The following is a 21,944-nucleotide window of genomic DNA, read 5'->3' as shown; positions in this document are numbered from 1 at the left end:
GGTTATGCTATTAGTTAAGAAACACATAAAATCCAAGGAAGTGAAGCCAGTCGACATCGCTGGACAGTGCAGTGTCGAGGTAGTTTGGTGTGACATAAGTATTGGGAGATCAAAATTGAGAATAGGAGTGTGCTATAGGCCTAATGACTCTGATGAGTATAATTAGAAACTGTACAGGGAAATAGAGTGGGCCAGTAAATCAGAGTCTTATAATGGGGGATTTTAATTTCCCAGATATTGACTGGAATTTGTGGGTTGGTCACTCACACACTAGCAAGGCTTTTGTGGATTTATTGGATGATTGTTTTCTACATCAGCATGTTCGGGAGGCAACTAGAGGGAGTAATACTCTTGATCTGATTATCAGTAGTGATTCTTCTTGCATTAAGAATCTGCAGATAGAGGAACCACTAGGTGGCAGCGATCACAGTGTGCTGAAGTGGGATTTACTCAAAGAGGTAACTACCATCAGGGGTAAAGGGAAGGGTTATTGCTTTCGTAAAGGCGACTACGATGGTCTGAGACAGTCTTTAAATTCTATACAGTGGGACCAATTGATGATGTTACCAACAGCAAATTCAAAATGGGAAGCATTCAAAGAACTTATCTTGGAAGCTACTAGGCTTTACATACCAACTAAGAAATATTGTTCAAGGTTTAGGCCTAATTGGATGTCAGATGAACTAATGAGACATATGGCAGAGAAGAAAAATGCTTGGAATACATATAGATTAACACGTGACACAGAAGCCTATGATAGATATAAGTTGATCTGTAACCAAGTTACAAAAGAGGTAGTAGTAGTAGTAGTAGTGGCATGTGATGCAAGAAAGCATGTGTATGAGCTTATGCAGCATCAGCCAAAAAAAAAAAAAAAAATCACACCATTCCCTGCAAATACCTGTCCAGTTCCTCCTTAAATTTATTCAACCTATCAACTTCCACAACGACAGATGGAAGTTTGTTCCAGCAATTAACCACCCGCTGGCTAAAGGCAAATTTCCGCACATCCAATCTACATCTGTCTTTTCTTAATTTGAATTTATGCCCCCTTAGGTTCGTAATCTGAACAAGTGGAAGGATCCCATCAGGATTCAAGGCCTTATACACCTCAATCAGATCACCGCGCAGGTGCCTAGTCTCCAGCCACTGCAATTTGCAGAACTTAAGTCTCTCATGATAAGAGGATCCCTTCATTCCCCTCACCAATCTTGTTGCCCTTCTCTGTACACGCTCAAGTAAATCTACATCCTTCCTAAAATGAGGCCTCCAGACCTGTACGCAGTACTCAAGGCGTGGCCTGACCATTGCCTTATACAGAGGGATAATCATCTCCTTTTCCCTGCTTGCCCTGACTTGCCCTGGCAGCCTGTCTGCATTGCTCAGAAAACTTCATTAAGCTTCATTAGGCAGGCGAAGGCAGATTACGCAAAATCTTTGGCAAGGGATGCAAAGAAAAACAGCAAAGAGTTCTTTACTTATGTAAACTCTAGAAGGAAGGGGATGAATCAGATTGGTCCACTTGATATCGATGGGTCAACTGTTGATGATCCTGCTCAGGTAGCTAACAAACTAAATGAATATTTTGCATCGACATTCACACACGAGGAGTTATTCAGCGAGGGGAATGCCAGAGATGTATTCAACTCTGGCAGTAAGCTAGATAATCTTGTAATAACTGAAAGTAAAGTGGAGGAGAAATAGTAGTAGTAGTAGTAGTAGTAGTAGTGGCACTTGATGCAAGAAAGCAAGAAATTGTCGAAGATAAACACAAGAAAGGCACCTGGGGTGGATGGGATCTATCCAGTTATATTAAAGGAGGCAGCAAACCCTTAGCCATAATTATGAGAGCTTCCTTGGACTCAGGGGAGGTACCCATAGACTGGAGATGTGCAAATGTGACCCCAATTCACAAAGGAGGATCAAAGGCTGACACAAGTAATTATAGACCTGTTAGTTTAACTTCTGTTCCAGGTAAATTAATGGAGGCACTGGTTAAAGAAGCACTGCAGGATCATCTAGACAAGACTTCAGTTATAGCTCGGACACAGCATGGTTTTGTTAAGGGAAAGTCTTGCCTGACCAATTTGATGGATACTATGATGCAGTCACAAAAGAACTGGATGCAGGGAATAACTTTAATATTATATACTTGGATCTTAGAAAGGCTTTTGATACTGTTGCACATGGAAGACTGCTGCACAAATTGGAGCTGTGTGGCATTGGAGGCATATTGCTGCTATAGGTGAAGGGTTGGTTGAGGGGGAGAAGACAGAGTGGTAATCAATGGACACTGCTCATCGTGGACTAATTTTATTAGTGGAGTTCCTCAGGGTTCAGTGTTGGGTCCATTATTGTTTTCTGTATTTATAAATAATATTGATGATGGTATATCAAGCTTAATATTCACGTTTGCAGACGATACAAAAGTTGGCAGGGTAGTAATAGGAGTAGTAGTAGTGGTAGTAGTAGTAGTGGCATGTGATGCAAGAAAGCATGTGTATGAGCTTATGCAGCATCAGCCAAAAAAAAAAAAAAAAAATCACACCATTTCCTCCAAATGCCTGTCCAGTTCCTCCTTAAATTTATTCAACCTATCAACTTCCACAACAACAGATGGAAGTTTGTTCCAGCAATTAACCACCCGCTGGCTAAAGGCAAATTTCCGCACATCTATTCTACATCTGTCTTTTCTTAATTTGAATTTATGCCCCATTAGGTTTGTAATCTGAACAAGTGGAAGGATCCCATTAGAATTCAGCATGCTCAACCCATTCAAGGCCTTATACACCTCAATCAGATCACCATGCAGGTGCCTAGTCTTCAGCCACTGCAATTTGCTGAACTTAAGCCTCTCTTGGTAAGAGGATCCCTTCATTCCCCTCACCATTCTTGTTGCCCTTCTCTGTACACGCTCAAGTAAATCTACATCCTTCCTAAAATGAGGCCTTCAGACCTGTACGCAATACTCAAGGCGTGGGCTGACCATTGCCTTATACAGAGGGATATTCACCTCCTTTTCCCTGCTAGCAAAATTCCTATATATCATCAACAAAATCCCATGACCCTGCCCTGGCAGCCTGTCTGCATTACTCAGAAAACTTCATATCTGCCTGCACAATTACTCCCAGGTCTTTTTCATTTTCTACCACCTTAAGTGTAGTACCACACAGTTGGTACGTTTCTCTGGGGTTAGTTCTACCCATATGCAGTACTTTGCATTTGTCAAGGTTAAACTTCAGTTGCCAATTCTTAGCCCATCTGCCCAAATAATTTGATCCTGTTGCAGTAGCATACTGCCATTACTGTCATTAATAACCTTAACAAAGCGTCTTTAACAAAGGGTTGTTAAGGATACTACTGACTATGTGCTGCAACAGGATCTGGAAAGGTTGAGCAGATGGGCTGAGAGGTGGCCCATCTGAAATGAAGTTTAACATTGACAAATATAAAGCACTACATATGGGAAACAGCAACCCCAGAGCAACGTATCAACTCTGTGGTACTACACTAATAGTGGTAGAGAATGAAAAGGACCTGGGGATAGTTGTGCAGGCAGATATGAAGTTCTCTGAGCACTGCAGACGGGCTGCAAGAGTAGCTCATGGTGTCTTATCAATGATATACAGGAATTTTTCTAGCAGGGATAAGGAGGTGATTATTCCCTTGTATAAGGCAATGGTCAGGCCACACCTTGAGTACTGTATACAGGTCTCGAGGCCTCATTTTAAGAAGGATGTAGAGCTGCTGGAACGAGTACAGAGAAGGGCAACAAGGTTAGTGAATGGAACAAAGGGTTGCTCTTACGAAGAAAGGCTTAAGTTTTGCTAATTACAGTGTCTGGAGACTAGACACCGGCGAGGTGATCTGATAGAGGTGTATAAAGCCTTGAATGGTTTGAGCATGCTCAATGCCGATGGAATTCTTCCTCTTGCTCAGAATAATCATCTGAGAGGGCAAAAATTCAGATTGATTAAAGACAGATATAGGATAGATGTGCAGAATTTTGACTTTAGCCAGCAGGTTTTTGGTTGGTGGAACAGACTTCCATCCTTTGTGGTGGAAGTTGATAGCCTAAATAAATTTAAGGCTCAGCTGGACAGGTATTTCGAACGAACGGAGGGGTGAAGTGGAAGTTTTTTTTGTTTTTTTTTTCTTTTTTCTGGCTGATGCTGCATAAGCTTACTTTCTTGCATCATATGCCTCGACTGATGCTAATGCTAATGTTACAGACCGTGGACTAGTGGCATGCTTGCAACTGCTAATAGGCAGTTTATTTATAGAAATGTAAAGACTGTGTCTATGCTCTGAATGATTAGCATAGAATGATTAATTCTCTCTCTCCAAAAACAATGGATAGAATTAATCATTCACTACTGGGATATAAGTAAATAACACACAGTTACATTATTTAATAAATGGCATGCTTTTTGGGTCATATCAGCAGAAGATATAGTACAAAAATTTACTAATAGCATTCAGTTTGGGAAATCTGTTTCTCCATGAATAGGCCAAATATTAAGCCAAGGTTTCTTCAGCTAAAAGGCAAAGTCTGCTGAAAGAAAACTAATATATGTAGTCTAATTCATATACACTGGTGTTCAAAGAAAGTGCATCACTCCTTAAAATTGTAATTGTCGTCCGAATAATGTAAGTATATGGCAGTATTTCTTACAGATTGCATCAGTTGTTACTTTCAGCTGTATAATCACGCTCTGCAAGGCCGACTGGGCTAGCTGGGTGGGTAAAGTGCCTGCCTGACAACCCAAAGGTCGCGGGTTCGAATCCCGCCTCGGGCTTGGATCAAAGTACTGCAAAAACCTTGGGAGGTGCATTATGGCCACAGAAGCTGATGCGCCAACAACCAAAAAAAAAAAAAAAAAAAAACGCTCTGCAAGAGTTGCAGTCATTTTATCAGGTATTTCATTAGGGTTAAATACCTGATCATGTATCAATATTTATTTATTTCAGCTGATATTAGATCAAGCATATTTGCCTTACCTATATTCAACCATTTTCTAAATATGTTCCCCCCACCCCATATCTGATGATGGCTATAACACTTATCATTTTATTTTCATTTTAATTGCATTTTATTTTATTAGTATTTTGATGTACTAATTTTACTTTACAGCTCTCACACTTTCTATTGGCTTGGTAATTGAGCCCATAATTTTCTTAATTCATCGTGACCTTTAAGATATTAACATTCTTTCACCTTTCACAAATCTACTACACTTCTTTTTCTACTTTCCTCACCCTTCTAGTTACTGGCACTTTGTGTAACTTTCACATCCATTTATGCATACTTTATTCAATATATTTATACAAACTTATATATATATATATCTTTGTATTATAAATGTAGAATCGGATGGTAAACTAATTTAAGTAAATTACTAATAGGTTTGGCGAAGGCATGGGGATTTTAAAAGCTTGATATGAAGGGTACAAGGTGAAAATGGTTAAGAGCTGCTGTAAACAAATTCATGTAAGTGTAAATGCTGACTGAAAATCAGAATGGCTCATGGAATTCATGATTTAATGAATGTTAAAAGTTTTATTACAGAACAAGTAATTTTGCTCCCTTGGAAATGGCTTATAGTGATACACTTGAAACAAAAGTAGCTACATTTAATTCCTTTTTGGGTCTTTTATAAATGTATTTTACAGTAAAGTAATATTGATTAAAATAAATTTACTACACCTCATACCTCATTTAGCATTTACACTGTAAATGCTAAATGAAGTATGAGTATAATGCATATTTAAGGTGTAAAAAATCTTTTCCCAGAAAAAAATTTATGCACTCTACCACTGGATCAGCTATAACTACAAATATAACAAACGAATTAAGCAGTAAAACAACTAATTCAGCACTAACAAATAATTTGCAATGCTAACCATAAGGCTACAGAAATAGGCTGCTGCTTCTGTGTATTAATGTTCTTTTGTAAGCTGCACAAAACAGAACATTAATATACTGTGAATGTACAGCTTAAAATAGCGACATTAGTTACATAACATGATCTTAAGCACATGTTACAATAACAAGGTAACAAATAGGTGTAAGGAATATAAATATTAAGGCAGAATTCATTTCCAGATTATTCCTTGTCCAGCAATCTTTCAATGTTAGAAACAACGATATTTTTGGGATTTTTTTCCTATAAGAAAAATATTTTAATTTACTATCTTATGAGGTGACTCCGTAGCCAGGTGGGCAGGAGCAGCAGTGCGTAGCACACGCTTCTTGATTAGACTAGGGTTCGAGCCTGTGACCACCAAAAACGGAGGATGCGGAAAGGTCAGGGAGTGACCACTGCATATCTCTGGAGCAATATGGCCTTAGTTGCTAATGCTCCTAAAAAAAAAAAAACAACAACAACCACCATCTTATGAAATATGAAATGGTAGCAGTATTATTTCTTTAATGAGATTTTATGCACCATTTATAGCTATTAATTATTTACTGATGATATGCACCATTTATAGCTATTAATTATTTACTGATGATATGCACAGTTTTCAATAGTGTTGTTTTATTTCAGTGTAAATGTGGCTTCCCTTACACAGTCAGAGATCAGAGACATTATTTTGGGAATGGAAATCTCGGCACCCTCAGCCCAAAGACAACAAATAGCAGAAATCGAGAAACAGACGAAGGAACAGTCTCAGCTGACAGCTACAACTACTCGAACTGTTAATAAGCATGGAGATGAAATAATAACATCTACTACAAGGTAAGATTACAACATGACTTGTTTTTCAAAACTGTAATTTGTAAATAGCTATCCTAATGAACTAGTATTCTCACTATATTTATTCTATTGAACAGCATGGGATTCTAGAAATAACTGTTAACTATATAAATAAAATTTTATATTGGTGTAAAAGGAACTGTAATGATGTTGTTTTGTAATCAAATGCCAGTGTTCTCCCCAAAAATTTTGGCAGCCGAGTGGCATTATGAAGTAACCAGGTGGGGAAGTGTAATACTTCACAATATTATAAAATTTTCTGTTATTTATAAATGTGACTTAAGCAATCCAGAGCAAAAAAATAATTGCAATTTAACACTATATGCTCCTGTATTGATCTTAATCGCATAGTATGTTCGAATTAAAATTGATCGGGATCAGTGAGCAGTACCATACATTACTGCTCACTGATCGGTACCATACGTGAGAATCGCTTAAATTTTAGCTGGGCGGTGTGCCCATTCAATAGGTCCTGGGGAGATCACTGAACACTTAGAATGTACAAATGCTTTTCAAGCATAAACATAATAGAATTGGTATTTATAGATTTGAAGATGTTAGTATCTGATTGTTAGATCTGTTTCTTCACTTCTGCCATTTTATAGATTGAGAATGTGTATTTAATGTGGGTATAAGGTGTGTATTTAAACGCTGTGCCATCATGATACTATATATTTTTATTATAGAGGAATTAATTGCAACTTTATGTTTTCAGCAACTATGAGACACAGACCTTTTCATCAAGAACAGAATGGAGAGTTAGAGCTATTTCTGCAACAAATCTTCATTTGCGGACCAATCACATATATGTGTCTTCTGATGACATTAAAGAAACTGGATATACTTACATTCTACCCAAAAATATCCTCAAAAAGTTTATTATTATTTCGGATCTTCGAACACAGGTAAGTTAACAGTAAATTTAAAATCTATAGTGATCTGTTTACAAGTTTCAAGAAAAGTATGGTATTGGGTATAAAAAAAAAAAAAATAGTAGAGTAGAGTAGTACTCTTAATTGTGACTTACAAAAAGAGTTGCTTACTTTATGAGTTATTTCCATTGAGTTAATTGTAAATTATTAATTGCAGTTGTCATCTTTGCTAACTGCACATGATCAAGAACCTCTGCTAGTTCCTTGGTCATATACATCCTATTCTCAGTGAATAGTCCAGGAAGATAGGAGAAAGGAGATGAAATTCTCTCTTATGGACCCATTTCCTCTATTATTGTAATGGATGACCTCAAGTTTCAAGATTGGAATGACTTAAAATTTGGGAAACCTAAAATTCCGGAATGTACTTCCAACTGCTCATGTAAATGAGTGATTAGTTTAAAAAGAGATGTGGGAATTAAAAACTGGTTAAAATTAAATTGTATAGAGGAAACTTAGTACAGTCTGTCCTCGTATAGCACGATAGTTGTGTTCCTAGAAACCCTCGTGCAATGCAAAATCTTGCAATATAAACAACAGGCCCTATGGGAAAAGTGGGGTTAGGTGCCGACCACCCAAGATTGAACACACATTTGGAACCAAAACATTACCAAACACAATAAATAATCGGGTAATTTTAATCGTTATAAAATACTTACGTATTTTATAACGATTAAAATACGTAAAAAAAATAATATTTTTTTATTTTTATTATAATATAATAAATAATAAAAAATATTTATTTAAATAATAAAAATTTATTAATAAAATAGTAAAAAATTATATTAAATAAAAATAGTCGTAATAAAATACGTAAGTATTTTATTACGACTATTACATAATAAAATATTGCTAATGCTTTTGTTTCTATCGTAAGCAAACTTGTTTTTTGCTTGATTTTCTATCCAAACAGATGACAGCCATTCCATCTCTTCCAATTCTTTGTGTCTTAATCTAATGGATTTTAATTACACTTTGTGTTGTTCCTGCTATGAAAGTTGTTTTTATTTTTTCTGCATGCTTTCTAATTCTCGGCATTGCCTCATTTCGGTCTGTAGCACGTGCAATATCACATGGTCTTTCATTTTGCTCAAAGCGTTTCACAATTTCATATTTTTTCTCTATCGAAAGAGGTGGACTGGCCATAAGCCTTACCGGGGAAATCCCGGTGGGCCGGAGGCCGGTGTGATTTTGGCTATAAACCGTAGTATGAGGCCACTATAAATTTTCCCGGGTAAGTATTTTTGACCCAGTCCGCCTCTGTTTATCGATATTGCTTTTTTTTTTTTTTTTCTCTCTGAATCTGCAGTGTCTTCGCCAGGACGCTTCCTTTTCACACCTTTTAAGTATTTTACTAATTTTTAGGGAATAAAGCACACTTACAAAACGAGGAGGCACGCTTGATACACATAAACAAAGCTGCGCCCGTGTAGCAACTGAATAAACAACATCGTAAAGGCCGAGATACACTATTAACACCTCACATTTTACTAAAGCACATTTCTGGGGGTTACTACCATAAAACAATTTCCAGTTGCATTTCTGCTAGTGGAATCTGTTATAAACTGGTAGTAAACTCCATCTAATTGCATTTGCGATTATATCGATAGCTGGAATTGTGTTGGTTTTTACGTTATTATGGTGAAATGTGTTTCCCCTTCACTGATATAAAAAACATAAATACATTTTCAGAATCTTCTCTTCATTCCTATCGTGTTGCGTTCGGTTGGGGTGATTCTGCGTTCAACTGCCATTTCTTGTAAACACAAAGGCGAATCGTGCATAAGTGAATTCGATCGTGTTATATAAGATATCGTTCCCCTGTTTATAAATCGTGTATGATCGAATTCATGTAATGTAAACACGTGTTATACGAGGACCGACTGTACACCTTACTCAATGCTCGTAATGGAAGGTTATCACTAAATAAAATCAGTGGTTTTATTTAATGATAACTTTTAAAATTTTCAAATATGTGAGAGGTATACGCTATTCACCTAAAAAAAAAAAATCCAAGGGTTATACGATGTATACCTGTGTATACCCTCCATTACAGCCCTGCTTCCATGGGCACTATTCTTCTGAATTGGCTTCTACAATTCCCCCCCCCCCCCCTCTTCCAAACTAGTCTGAATATGTGCTTGCTTTTCTTCTTCCTCATTTATCTCTTCAGCTTCCATTTTCTGGAACAACTTCTATTCACATATTTTCTGAAAATTACTACAATTATACAGAAATTCAAGTCTAATGTCAACAAGTATCTTCTTTCATCTTTTCAGCCTCCAACCCATGCATAGTACATAGTAAAAAAAAATAATAAGGGGGGGGGGAAATTAATCCTGCTAGCTACAAAACCACTTTAAAAGGACAGGAGAATTCTGCAATATTCCTACAAACAAAGATGTCACTTTTTTTTTTTTTTGCATGGATTCTTAAAGACAAATCTGTTCATACAATGTGCCAGATTGCTTTCTTAATATTTCTGAATTATAAAATGTTTGTTTTTCTCCCTAATAAAATATGCTAGATTTTGCAGTGTTTATTTTGTACATTGTTCACATGTTCACAGCAGAAGAAACGTTGCCTTTTCAATGAGTTTCCCTGTTATTGCACTACTTTGAAACAAATGACATTGTGCCTTTGTTTTAAAATAGTCTGTTTTTTTTTTTAATAGTTATTTACAAGAAACCACCTGCTCTCTGACAAGAGATTAGCAAGTCCTGAAAGAAGATATTGTGTCATTTAACTAAATGGCAGATTAGCTATTTTTTGAAAGTAGTGCAATATCAGGGCAACTCACTGAAAAGTTGTTGGGTTTTTAGGAGCATTAGCAACTTAGGCACAAATTGTGCCATTGTGTACTAAATGTACAAGTGGTTTTTTTTTTTTTTTTTTTTTTTTTGTTAACACACACACAAAGGAACATAACAGTCCTCCCAACTTTGTATATTTAATTTAAAATATAATGAGTCTAAACTTTGCAGTTTTATATATTTTTATTTTTGCATACAGAAAAATTGGCGCCTCCGTATCCAGGTGGGAAGGAGCAGCAGTGCGTAGCACACGCTTCTTGATTAGACCGGGGTTCGAGCCCGTCACCACCAAATACCGAGGATACGGAAAGATCAGGGAATGACCACCGCATATCCCGGAGCAATATGGCCTTAGTTGCTAATGCTCCTAAAAACCAAATAACCAAATAGCATACAGAAAAGCAAATACCAAAAATTTCAGGTTAATAATAAATTTTTCAGTATCAAACATTGTAACTAGTGATACAGTTATTGAATAGCACTCTGCTACTCAACTGACAATGTGCACTGGCAGAATGTTATGTGCAGTATTCTGCCTGTGTAAGCTGAAATGAATACCATCCAATGTAATGTTTTCAACACTCATTTACACTCTTCCATAGAAATACAATGATTACATTCCAACATGTTCTTGCGAGGCATGGCCCCCTATGGACTTGATTTGTGTCAACATTTGTAGTTTGCAATTAAGTTTATTTATTTACTGCACTGTTCTCACGGTAGTTATTTCATAAGCTTTCACTGTTCCATTAATTTGTTAAATAGTAGGTGTTCAGTTTGTTTTTGTTAATATTTCACTAATGAAGCAAGAGATAAATATCTTGAAATGTTTGATAATTGTTAATGCTTTTATTCATAAACTTAGTGCATTCAGAAAAATTCTCTGGATGTGTGTGCTGAATGGAATAAATCCATTTGTAATGTGTAGTTGAGAGTGCCATTACTTCTTAAGTTAACTATACTGAAACAAACAAGCTTTTACCACTCAAAACTAATGCTGTTACAACCTCGATGGAGATGTCGCTCTTTGCAGGCAACTGCAGAATGGGCTGGAGCTATAATTTCAGTTTACCACTCATCATCTAAGCCATGTCTAATAGATCATGCTATTAACACCTCAATTGCTCTTTTACCTAAAATTGCACAAAGTGATCAAGTGCCAAAATACCCAAATGATGTGTTCAACCAAGGTGAACTTCCATCTGTTGTTGTGGAAGTTGATAGCTTAAATAAATTCAAGGAGGAACTGGACAAACTTTTAGAGGGAGTGGATGTATGAATTTGTTTTTTTGGCTGATGCTGCATAAGCTCATATGCTTGCTTTCTTGAATCACATGCCTCCTACTACTACTACATGGAGAAGAAAACAAGGTTTATGAACACATCATTCAAGGTTTACATCATTATTCCCCTAGGGAAGAAGGAAAGTGATGCAAACCTTGAATGATCACTCACATTCACATTATCTGACGGTATTGTCCATTCCTTCAACTCCCAGGTACTAAATATATATCAATAGACAAAATCAGATATTCCTGTGGAAATAGAAGCAGTATCTTGTACATCATGTGTTACTATTTTCTTGTAGAATACAATGTATTATGCAGTGAAGCTGGCATTGGAAAATATTAATAAGTATCCATCCCATAGACCTTATTATATTCAGACTATCTGATTGCAGGTCTCCCTTGTAAAACAACTCCACATCCTGTTATGAAATAAATGATTCCAGTTACTGCAGTTTAGAATAACAAACCAACCTTCAGGTTCTTTTGGATCCCAGGTCATACTGCCATTCTGGGGAATGAGCTTGCAGATCAAACTGCTAAACGCCCAGCTGCCTTGACTATGTAAAATTTTTATATTCTAATTCAAATTCACATTAGACTGACAAATCGATAGCAAACTTTCAGCTTAACACTTTGTTGCTTCCTTGTGCAAATATGCAACTTCAGATTTTTAATCCACTTGGAGGAGAATCACTCTGCTTTTAGAACTTCTTCCTGTTTGACAGAAGAAAAACCAGATATTTTTGTAAAACAACCTTCACCGGAGTCTGATTAATTCAGTTATAAGTGAGAAGAAAGCCCAAAAACGCCCCTGCCCTTTTCAGTCCAGATTGACTAAATACTGGGTTAGAAAAGGTCATCATAAAAGCCTGCAGCAAAAGTGTTAAGCAGAATACAAGAAGAATGTTTATCCTGGGCATGTTTTGGCCATACATATTTGACCTATCTTTATCTGCTGCTGGAAACAATTCCCCTCCCCATACTGATTTGCTGTTAACAGTCAGCATATACTTGTTGATTGTGGTCACACTCTCTACAATATCTTGTCCAGTAGTCATCAAGGTTTGCAGCACCCTATTATGTGTATTAATTGACATTAACACACACACAATAGGGAATGATGCAAACCTTGATGACTGACTTCTTCAGCTATCTAAAATGAATCTAGTTATATAATCATTTCTGATAAGATGTCTTTCAAAGTAAACCATTCTGTTTCATAAGTAACTTTAAGATAAGCACAAACTTCTTTATCTACAGGTTGCAAAGACCACATCTTAGTCTTTACAACCTTTATGCTAGGAAATTCTCATATCACCCACCCAACTATACTCATTGTTTATAAAAATCTAAAATTAACCTATTCTGTAATTTAAATTTTAAAAATTCTTAATATTTAAAAAAAAAAAAGTTAGTTAATTGAGTGAGGACCATTTAATCCTGTGTATTCTTCTGTGCCACAGACATAGAATTCTTCTGTGTCTGGGATTTCAACTGCTAGGAGTGACACTTGGGCTTAATGCTCAGGATAGAACAAACTTCCTTATCCACACATTCCCTAAAGATTCACTACTTCTAAACAAATGAAAGTAGTGAATCTTGAGACAAATGTTATGGATAAAGAAGTTATCTTTACTTGTTTAACATATGAGACATGACTATAATATCCTGTTTCGAGATTGACTTACTAGCCTCACATTAAATAGTGGGTTATCTCTCCTGACACCTTGTGAATAATGAAACACTTCTTATGTGAATTGCTATGTGGTATAAAGAAATTAAAACTTCGATTATTTGAATTTTAAATTTTTCTATCTGATGAGAGACCAATAAATCTTGAAAAAGTCCATCATAGTTTAAACAAATCAGAATGATCAAATGGTTTTCTGTGATTTGTTTAAAATATGAGAATATAGTAAATACTGCTGATATCAAAGTTTCAGGTGTTTTTCAGTTTTTAGTTTTCCATTTTTCTTAGAGCTTTCCATTAGAAGCTTCAGTAACTAGGCATGGTCTCTCAGTTTTTGAACTGCTGTTCTGTAAGAGAGCATATTACTTTTGCTATACATAAAATGTATTAACATTGATATTCTTTCGATATTTCTGTCTGTCACTTTAATGTTAGTTATAATGGAGGAAGTAACTTTTGATTAATTAACTTTTAACTGAAAGGTGTCAGTCCTTCAAAATATGTACTTGTGTATTTTTAGAAGAACATACTTTGAAAGAATGTGTATTTCTTTGCGTATAATTTTTGTTGTATATCAAGTTTTTAAACAATAGTAACATGATCTGTTCTGCTTAGATTGCAGGATATTTGTATGGTGTCAGCCCTTCAGATAACCCTCAAGTGAAGGAAATACGTTGCATAGTTATGCCACCTCAATGGGGTACTCATCAGACAGTTCATCTGCCTAACATTTTACCACAACATGACTATCTTTTGGAAATGGAACCTCTTGGTTGGGTCCATACTCAACCCAATGAACTGCCACAGTTATCACCTCAAGATGTCACAACTCACGCCAAAGTAATGGTTGAGAATTCTAGTTGGGATGGAGAAAAAACAATTGTAATCACATGCAGGTAAGTAAGAAATGTGTTAAATTTTTATTTTGTCACTTTGAATACATATATTCATCAGTAGTTCAGTTTAATAATAATTTTAAAAAAATTATGTATTTTGACTGTCATCACAAACATTTGGCATTCTGCATCCTTTGGGGATATAAAAATTCATTAAGTAATGTCTTTATTCTTTCTTTTATATATATATATATATATATATATATATATATATATATTTTTTTTTTTTTTTTTTTTTAAGTGAATGTATGTCTTTCACAAGGATTGAGTTTGCATAGTTATTAAAATTTTTTTTTTAAACAGTAATCTCAGTATCTAGATATTTAAAATTCATCCTTTTTAGTTACCATTTTTTGATTTCCCAGATACTCATCTTAAACGTTTATTATATTTGGTACATATGCTCATAAAATATAAAAATGCTTCTTGAAAAATCCTTGTCGTGATGCACTGCTTCTGCATGCAAGTTTGGAAATTTTGCAGTCATCACATGACAGGCATCAATCATATAGTTGATTCAGTCACATAAGCTTATGTATGTAATTCCTGCCTCTATTGTAACCTTTCTTTCAGCATTCTAAAATTATCTGGGCAGATATTATTAAAATTTTAAAAAATTCTTAATTCAAATTAATTTTTGTCATTATTAAACTTTTTTTTTTTTTTTTTTTTCATGACAGCATTTTACCTGTTACCTGATTTGTCTAATTACTGTTTGTGAAAGAATTCTATTAATCAATAATTGAAATAACTTCAATAAAATATTTGTTTCAGTTTTACACCAGGATCATGTTCGCTGACAGCATACAAACTAACTCCTAGTGGTTATGATTGGGGTAGACAGAACACTGACAGAGGCAATAATCCCAAGGGCTACCTACCTTCACATTATGAAAGGGTACAGATGCTACTGTCAGATCGTTTTCTAGGATTTTTCATGGTACCTGCCCAAGGATCGTGGAATTATAATTTTATGGGTATGTACCTATTAATGAATTAATGGTAGGGATCATTTTATTTCCACTTGTAGCTGTTTAACTTTTCATTTATCCCAAATTGCCACAATGGAACATAAATTTGTAAATGTTCAAATAGTAGAACAGGTGGTTTAAATATTTTTGAATGTTTACAATTTTTTATATGTAGTTATAATTGCTTACTAATGCTAGGATTGGTTCTACTCTTTTAAGCAATCATAAATATTGATCATCTATATATTTCTGCATTTTCTTATATACTTCTGTCAAATATCATATTTACCTAAAATATTATTAGTATTTAAAATACTAATAAAATTAGATGTTATGTGAAATAAAATACAAAAGTAAATTGATATATTAAGAAAGTTGATTATTATTTTGCTGCTTTATCTATTAGAAAGAGATTCTTCATTATTAAAGGTTTAAGAAATGAAAAAAAAAAAAAAAAGCATTATTTTTGATTTGATTTGCTAGAGAAGCAGTAAAGATAAGGATCAAGTTTTTCATCCGGCCAAATTATTAAAGTGTGTGTTAATTGGTTAATGGAAGTTTTGTTGTTGACTATTTAATCTTTGGGGGAGGGAGGGAATCCTTGTATTTTTGAAACTTCTGGGAGGAAAATTATCAAAGAACTCTACATTTATATGGTGTATGTTCTTTAAAATTTCCTTTAAAAGTTCTTCACATAAAAAAGCAGTCTTCAGTTTAAAATCTTAGTTTCAGTAATGATTCATAATCAAGAATATTCAAATAGATAAAATCAAACGATGCCATTACACTACTTATGTAGTTAAATTTATGGGTAAACTATGGTGTATTTACACCGATATTATATAGCTAATTTCACCCATAACTTACTATGCCTTTTGCCTTCAAATATGTTATGAACCAATAGCTATATTGGTTGCTGTCGTTATGCAAATGAACATCACAGGCATGTCGGTCTCTATTCAGTATTTTCTTCCATACTGTCCTATTTCCTGTTTGATTTTCAGCCTTGAATTAGAAGTAAGTCCTCTTCTAATTTTTGTAGGACATCATCCCTTCTGCCTTTTGGTCTATTAGTATTCATTTTTCTTTAATTTTTCTTTCGCTTATCTGTTTAGCTAATCTCCTTTCTCACATTTTTTTCTACATGATTATACTATTTTAAGTTTATGTCGCTTACTTTTGATTTGCTGTTTTTTGCTCCAGCATTTTTTCTTAATTCCTTGTTTGTAATGTGGGCTTGCTGTTACTTCCTTCTCTTAGTTCCAATTATTTTTCTTAAAACTCTCTGAAGATTCATATCTAAGTTCAAATTCATGTTGTTTGCAAGTAGAAAGGTCATTTTCGCTCTCTATAAGGTGATGGTGAAATTACACTGGAAATCTAGTTCTGGAGGCCACATCTAAAGAAATATTTAGAGTTTAGAGGGTGCAAATAAGGGTGACCGGGTTGGTGAAGAGCACTAAGCATTATCCCTGTGCAGAATGGCTTAGAAGATGTGAATGCAGAACTTAGGACTCTTTTCAATCTAAATTAACACCACTGAGAAAAGTTCAAGGTCTTCTCATACAATAAATGGCATGATGTACTAATATGCCCTCCTCCCATCTGTAGCATGTCCCCCCCCCCCCAATATATTCAAAAAATATAAATATAAAAATATGTATATAAATATTTTTAAAAATAGATATTAATGTTATCATGTTAATTTTTGATCCTTAATGGGATGGGGGATTGGACATACTGCCCAGCCGATCTAATTGTATCAATACAATAACATTTAAACTTCGATTTTATTTGCTTTATCTTTAATTGCAATTCTGCCCTTGGCATATCAGGATTAAAAGCGTCTCCTTCTATTTGACCATTCTTGACCTTTTTTGGTCCAGGATTGTATAGGAAGCTTTTTCAGTTTGTCAGAATTAAGGGAGCAATGCCCACCAGTAGGTTTAATATTTGTAGTAGGCAGTTCTTAAACCATTTTTCAGGACAGTCACAATCCATTTCCTGGTGGAAATTGGCTACAAATTATTTTGGCTTGAAACATTTCAAAAATTCTCACAAAACCATCCCAGCTACCTGAATGTTATTATCAGTATGCTCCCTTTAACACTCAGCCATTTTAATCCTACTTACACTGCCAAGAGAAATGCTTTCTTACTTGAAATGAAGGATTCTTCTGTTTTTTATGCTGGTATCATGCCAAATTATACTTTCAGTGCTGGTTGCACTGAAAGTAGAATTTGGCATGATAGTCAAAACCATGTCTAGTTGAGGTAATAAATGCTTCTTCCTTTTTGTCCATATTGCTTGACCACTCATAATTATTTCATTTGCCACACAATAATAACATTTTTCTTATCACTGCTGTCTCTATGTTCCTACTCTCAAAAACGAAGCTCGTATGCCCATATAAATAAATAAATACATTTTCTGTTTATACTCCAGAATGACCACATGGTCCAAGGAGTTCACAAGATCAAAAGAATACAAAAAACAGCACTGTATTTAGCAGTCACAGCTTGAAACTCGGTTACTCAAAGCATGTGAACTTATGTACCCTCGCACATGACCACTTGGCTATGGCAGCCATTAAATCACTGTGAGATGCTGTAAAGTGACCTTACCAAATTTTTTCAAAACAAAATTCTGCATTTCCATGAAACATTTGCTTAGAGTGGATATTTCATTATACCTGAAAAAGTTGTGAACTTTTCTGCAATCAGTTGACAAAGTGGAGTCATACCTCGATAATCTCTGCTTATAGATGGTGTGTATTTGTTCTTTTCTCAGTTAGCCTGAGTAGCTAATGCGCCAATAAAATCAAAACCAAACCAAACCAATCTTTTCTCAGTACAGTAAACCCCCGCTATTCGCGGGGGTTAGGTTCCTGAGAAATGCTGCGAATACCGAAAACGCGAATACTGAGTTATGGCTCCCATAGTAATAAAGGGGTTCCGTTCCAAAGTATGAAATATATAAGAAAAACTAGTCTAAAATTTTGTCTATGTATGTATTATATGTGCCTTCATAATATGACTATGTACATAGACAGTACATAGTGAAATGCAAGCATATGGCACCGAAATGAAAATAAGAAACAATTTAATATTAAATGTAATATTTATAGAAATTTCAAACAAATCTTTCAAACCAGCGCCTTTGCTAGCTAAAAAACTTATCCCGCCAGTGTTATCACCAGTTTCGCTAAAGTGTTGATAAAGGAGTTTTGCCTTTTCACGAATGTTGAGTGAATTTAACGGAATTTTATTTTGAGTTCGGTCTTCTATTCACAGATTTAAAGCTTTTTCCATTTTTTCTAATTTAACATCACGAGTTACAGAGCAAATTTTTGAAGCAATTAGTGCGTTTTCACTGACACTACGGCAGATTTTTTCCTTCCGATTTCTTGATTGATCGTACCGTTGACTCATTGATTTTATAATGTTTTGCCACTGAGGAGACACTTTCATCATTAAAAATTTTGTCTAATAACTCAATTTTATTCGCTAATGTCATCACCTTTGATCTTTTCACATTTCCCTTGTTATTCGTAGCCATATTTTTGTACCGGTTAGAAAGAACTTGTCCACAATAAAGTCACTTTCTTCCGTTAACACGCTCGAAAGTCTGTTTTACACTGCTAAACTGTAGATTTATCACTTTTGTAAGCATATCAATTTATAAATTTATTCAATTTATGAGCATATAAATTAAAAGCAAACGACGAAACCTTCCATGACAAGTGCATAACACATACTGAACAAGGATTAGCGAGAAACATCCACGCTCGCGATTTTGTCAACCCTCTCCCCCCACCCGCTGAGCACTGTTTTGACCGGGAAAGATAATTTTAGCCACGCCCATGTTTTTTTTTTTTTTTTTTATGGCAGAAAATGTTCACGGCACTTTAAAATTCACATTTTTTCAGGTTTCATTTTATATTAAATCAGTGACCGCGAATACGTGAAACCGCGAATACGTGAAACCGCGAATAGCGGGGGTTTACTGTATATAAAGGACATTGCCAGTATTTATTTTGGTTTTATTTCAAAAACAGTTTTCTTGGAAATTCCAGTTAATGTATTAGTTTTATAAGCAATAGAATGGTGCTCTCCTTGGTCACATCTAATCAAAGTTTTGAATATGTATTGATAATATTTTCCCTCTTTGTTTTTTTTTTTTTTATGGGTATGAGATAAAATTAATAATTAAAAAAATGTCTAGTGTTTATTGTGCCAATTTCATAAAAATATTTAGATCCAAATTTATATAAAATTACATTTGATTAATACTGTTGAACCATTTTTTGCATGTTGGAGTATTATTACATGAACAAGTGTAAACTAGTTAGCATTAGCATTAGTAGAGGCATACAATGCAAGAAAGCAAGCTTATGCAGCATCAGCCAAAAAAAAAGAACTGCACCCATTTTACCCCTTTATTCGTTCAGATGGGATATGGGTTTTTTTTTAGCTGCAGAATAAGCAACTCCCCCATACATCATCATGCCATTCGAATACTGTTTTTTGTTAAATTCCTGTATTTCATATTTGGATCTCAGATCTGTTTGTTAAAATAGGTTTGAAAACTATTATAAAAACAAGTTTCTCTCTTTGTTTTAAAGAACTTGTTGAACTGGAATCCTAAATTTCCTGTTGTACTTATTCTGTTTTTTATCTTCATGTCTGATTTTCCAACTTCATTAAAACTTGTTCCTGGATAAACAAAATTACAACAAAATTTACTGTTCCAGTTTTTGATTACTTAGTCTACAATCTAAATTTTTCTTGTTTCTCCCAACTTTAATATTTTTTGTTTTTGTGCAACTAATTTTCATGCCAAATTCTTGTAGAACCTTTATCTGTTTTCTTTAAAGGGATACCTGAAGATTTTGCAGGCTGCTATTTAACAACATAATATCATCTGTTAATAATGATCCAATTTCACACTTAACTTTGTTAGTAACTTACATTGTTTTATTCCCTGAAAATTATAAAAAGTGGTGATAAAGTAGAACTTTGACTCAACTAATTTAACCTTAAACCATTTTCCAGTGTTCCCTTCTTTAAATCTCTCTTTTCATTCTTGAATCCTGAATACAGGTTCTTGTTGTGTTCCCATGACTTTTCTATAATTTGCCCTTGTGTGTGATCCCGGCATTCCCTAAATGCTGACCATTTATTCTTCAAGATTACATTCAATAATAACTCTAACTTAGTTCTTTAAAATAATTGTATAGATTTTACCTTGTACACTAAGGAATGAAATTTTTCTTTATTTCCACATATAGCTTTATTTTCCTTTTTTTATATATTGGTACAGTTATGCCCTATTTCAATTTTATTGAACTTGTCCTGTAGAAAATGATCTGTGGTTAATGTGATGTAGCCATCAAAGATACCTTTTTTAGTGCCAGCTTTCAATATGCAAGGTCTAGTTTACAATCCTTAATATTTTCCTGGAACTTTCCTCTTGAGCTTCAGCTTCATCTCTTAGAAAATCATGAAAGCTATTGAATAACAAATAGTAATTATGAAGAAATAGTAAAATTAATTATTGTTTTTAAATTTTTTCAGGTGTTCGTCATGAACCAGGAATGAAATATGATCTTCATTTAGCCAATCCAAAAGAATTTTACCATGAAGTTCATCGGCCTTCTCATTTTCTTAATTTTAGCAACCTTGAAGATAGTGAAGGAGTAGGTGCTGATAGAGAAGATCATTATCAGTGAAAAGCATAAAGGCAAAATTCCATGTAATGAATGTACTGACTTTTTTACATTTGTTTGCCCCTGGCAGGTTTGTGAATACTATAGTAGATGTTTATACCTCATTCCTAAGGGGCATATTTTCTGCACTTTATTATTAAAGTGTTTTTGTACAGCGTGAATACTTTTTTTGTGTTTTCCATCTAATATATCTGTGCACAGGTATTTTCATTCAGTTTTAAGACAGAGTAATTATCTGTTAGTTAATTCATCATCATCACTGTGTAGTTTTATCATTTTCTATTACCCATATCCCTCTTTTATGATTTTATTACGTTCTATATTTAAATTAGAAATATTTAAATGTGGCTCTGTATATTCAGTGATATATACATCATGTAAACTTTGTAATATATACAGTGTGTTGTCAGGGTCTGTAAGAAATTAATAAATTTATTATTAAAGGGGAAAATTTTTGTTTGACTCAGTCTTTTAGAATTTCCACCTTTTATGTTTATTTTATTTTTTTCAAAACAATTAAAAATGAGTTCCATCACAACATGATGAGGACAAACACTCTACTTGAGGTTGAAACTGAAAATTGAATTGATATTTTATGCATCTTCAGCTGTTATGAGTTTCCATAATATTAATATTTGGACTTGATGATTAACTTTGTCTTCCACTTATTGAAGCTGACAAAAACTATTATAATTAGACCCTCCATGTCCCTAAAGGAAACAAATTACTCTGGTGATGTGTCTGTTAGATGCCATTTTTGTTTTGAAATTTAATCTCTATCTTCTCTGTTGATTAGACTACTTTGTGCTTTAGGATTTACATAATTTATTCCTTTCCTCATTGCCTGATATTTTTTCTGCTAAA

General features: G+C 34.4%; 1 protein-coding gene across 1 annotated transcript in view; it reads left to right on the top strand.

Annotated features, from left to right (window-relative positions):
- The window catches only part of Prp8 (pre-mRNA processing factor 8), a 247,399-nt gene extending 226,046 nt beyond the window's left edge, over positions 1–21,353 (top strand). Inside the window, exons 37-41 of the mRNA XM_090386973.1 lie at positions 6,552–6,743; positions 7,477–7,666; positions 14,101–14,381; positions 15,156–15,358; positions 20,929–21,353. Coding sequence (XP_090243099.1) covers positions 6,552–6,743; positions 7,477–7,666; positions 14,101–14,381; positions 15,156–15,358; positions 20,929–21,083 — 1,021 coding nt within the window. The 3' untranslated portion in view covers positions 21,084–21,353. The remainder of the gene's footprint in view (positions 1–6,551; positions 6,744–7,476; positions 7,667–14,100; positions 14,382–15,155; positions 15,359–20,928) is intronic.
- The last annotated feature ends 591 nt before the right edge of the window (positions 21,354–21,944 follow it).

The sequence above is a fragment of the Mastigoproctus giganteus genome, chromosome 12 (genome assembly GCF_048544385.1).
Source record: "Mastigoproctus giganteus isolate SK-2022 chromosome 12, ASM4854438v1, whole genome shotgun sequence".
NCBI lineage: Eukaryota > Metazoa > Arthropoda > Arachnida > Uropygi > Thelyphonidae > Mastigoproctus > Mastigoproctus giganteus.
The sequence above is the reverse complement of the archived record's forward strand: the minus strand, read 5'-3'. Positions and strand labels throughout refer to the sequence as shown.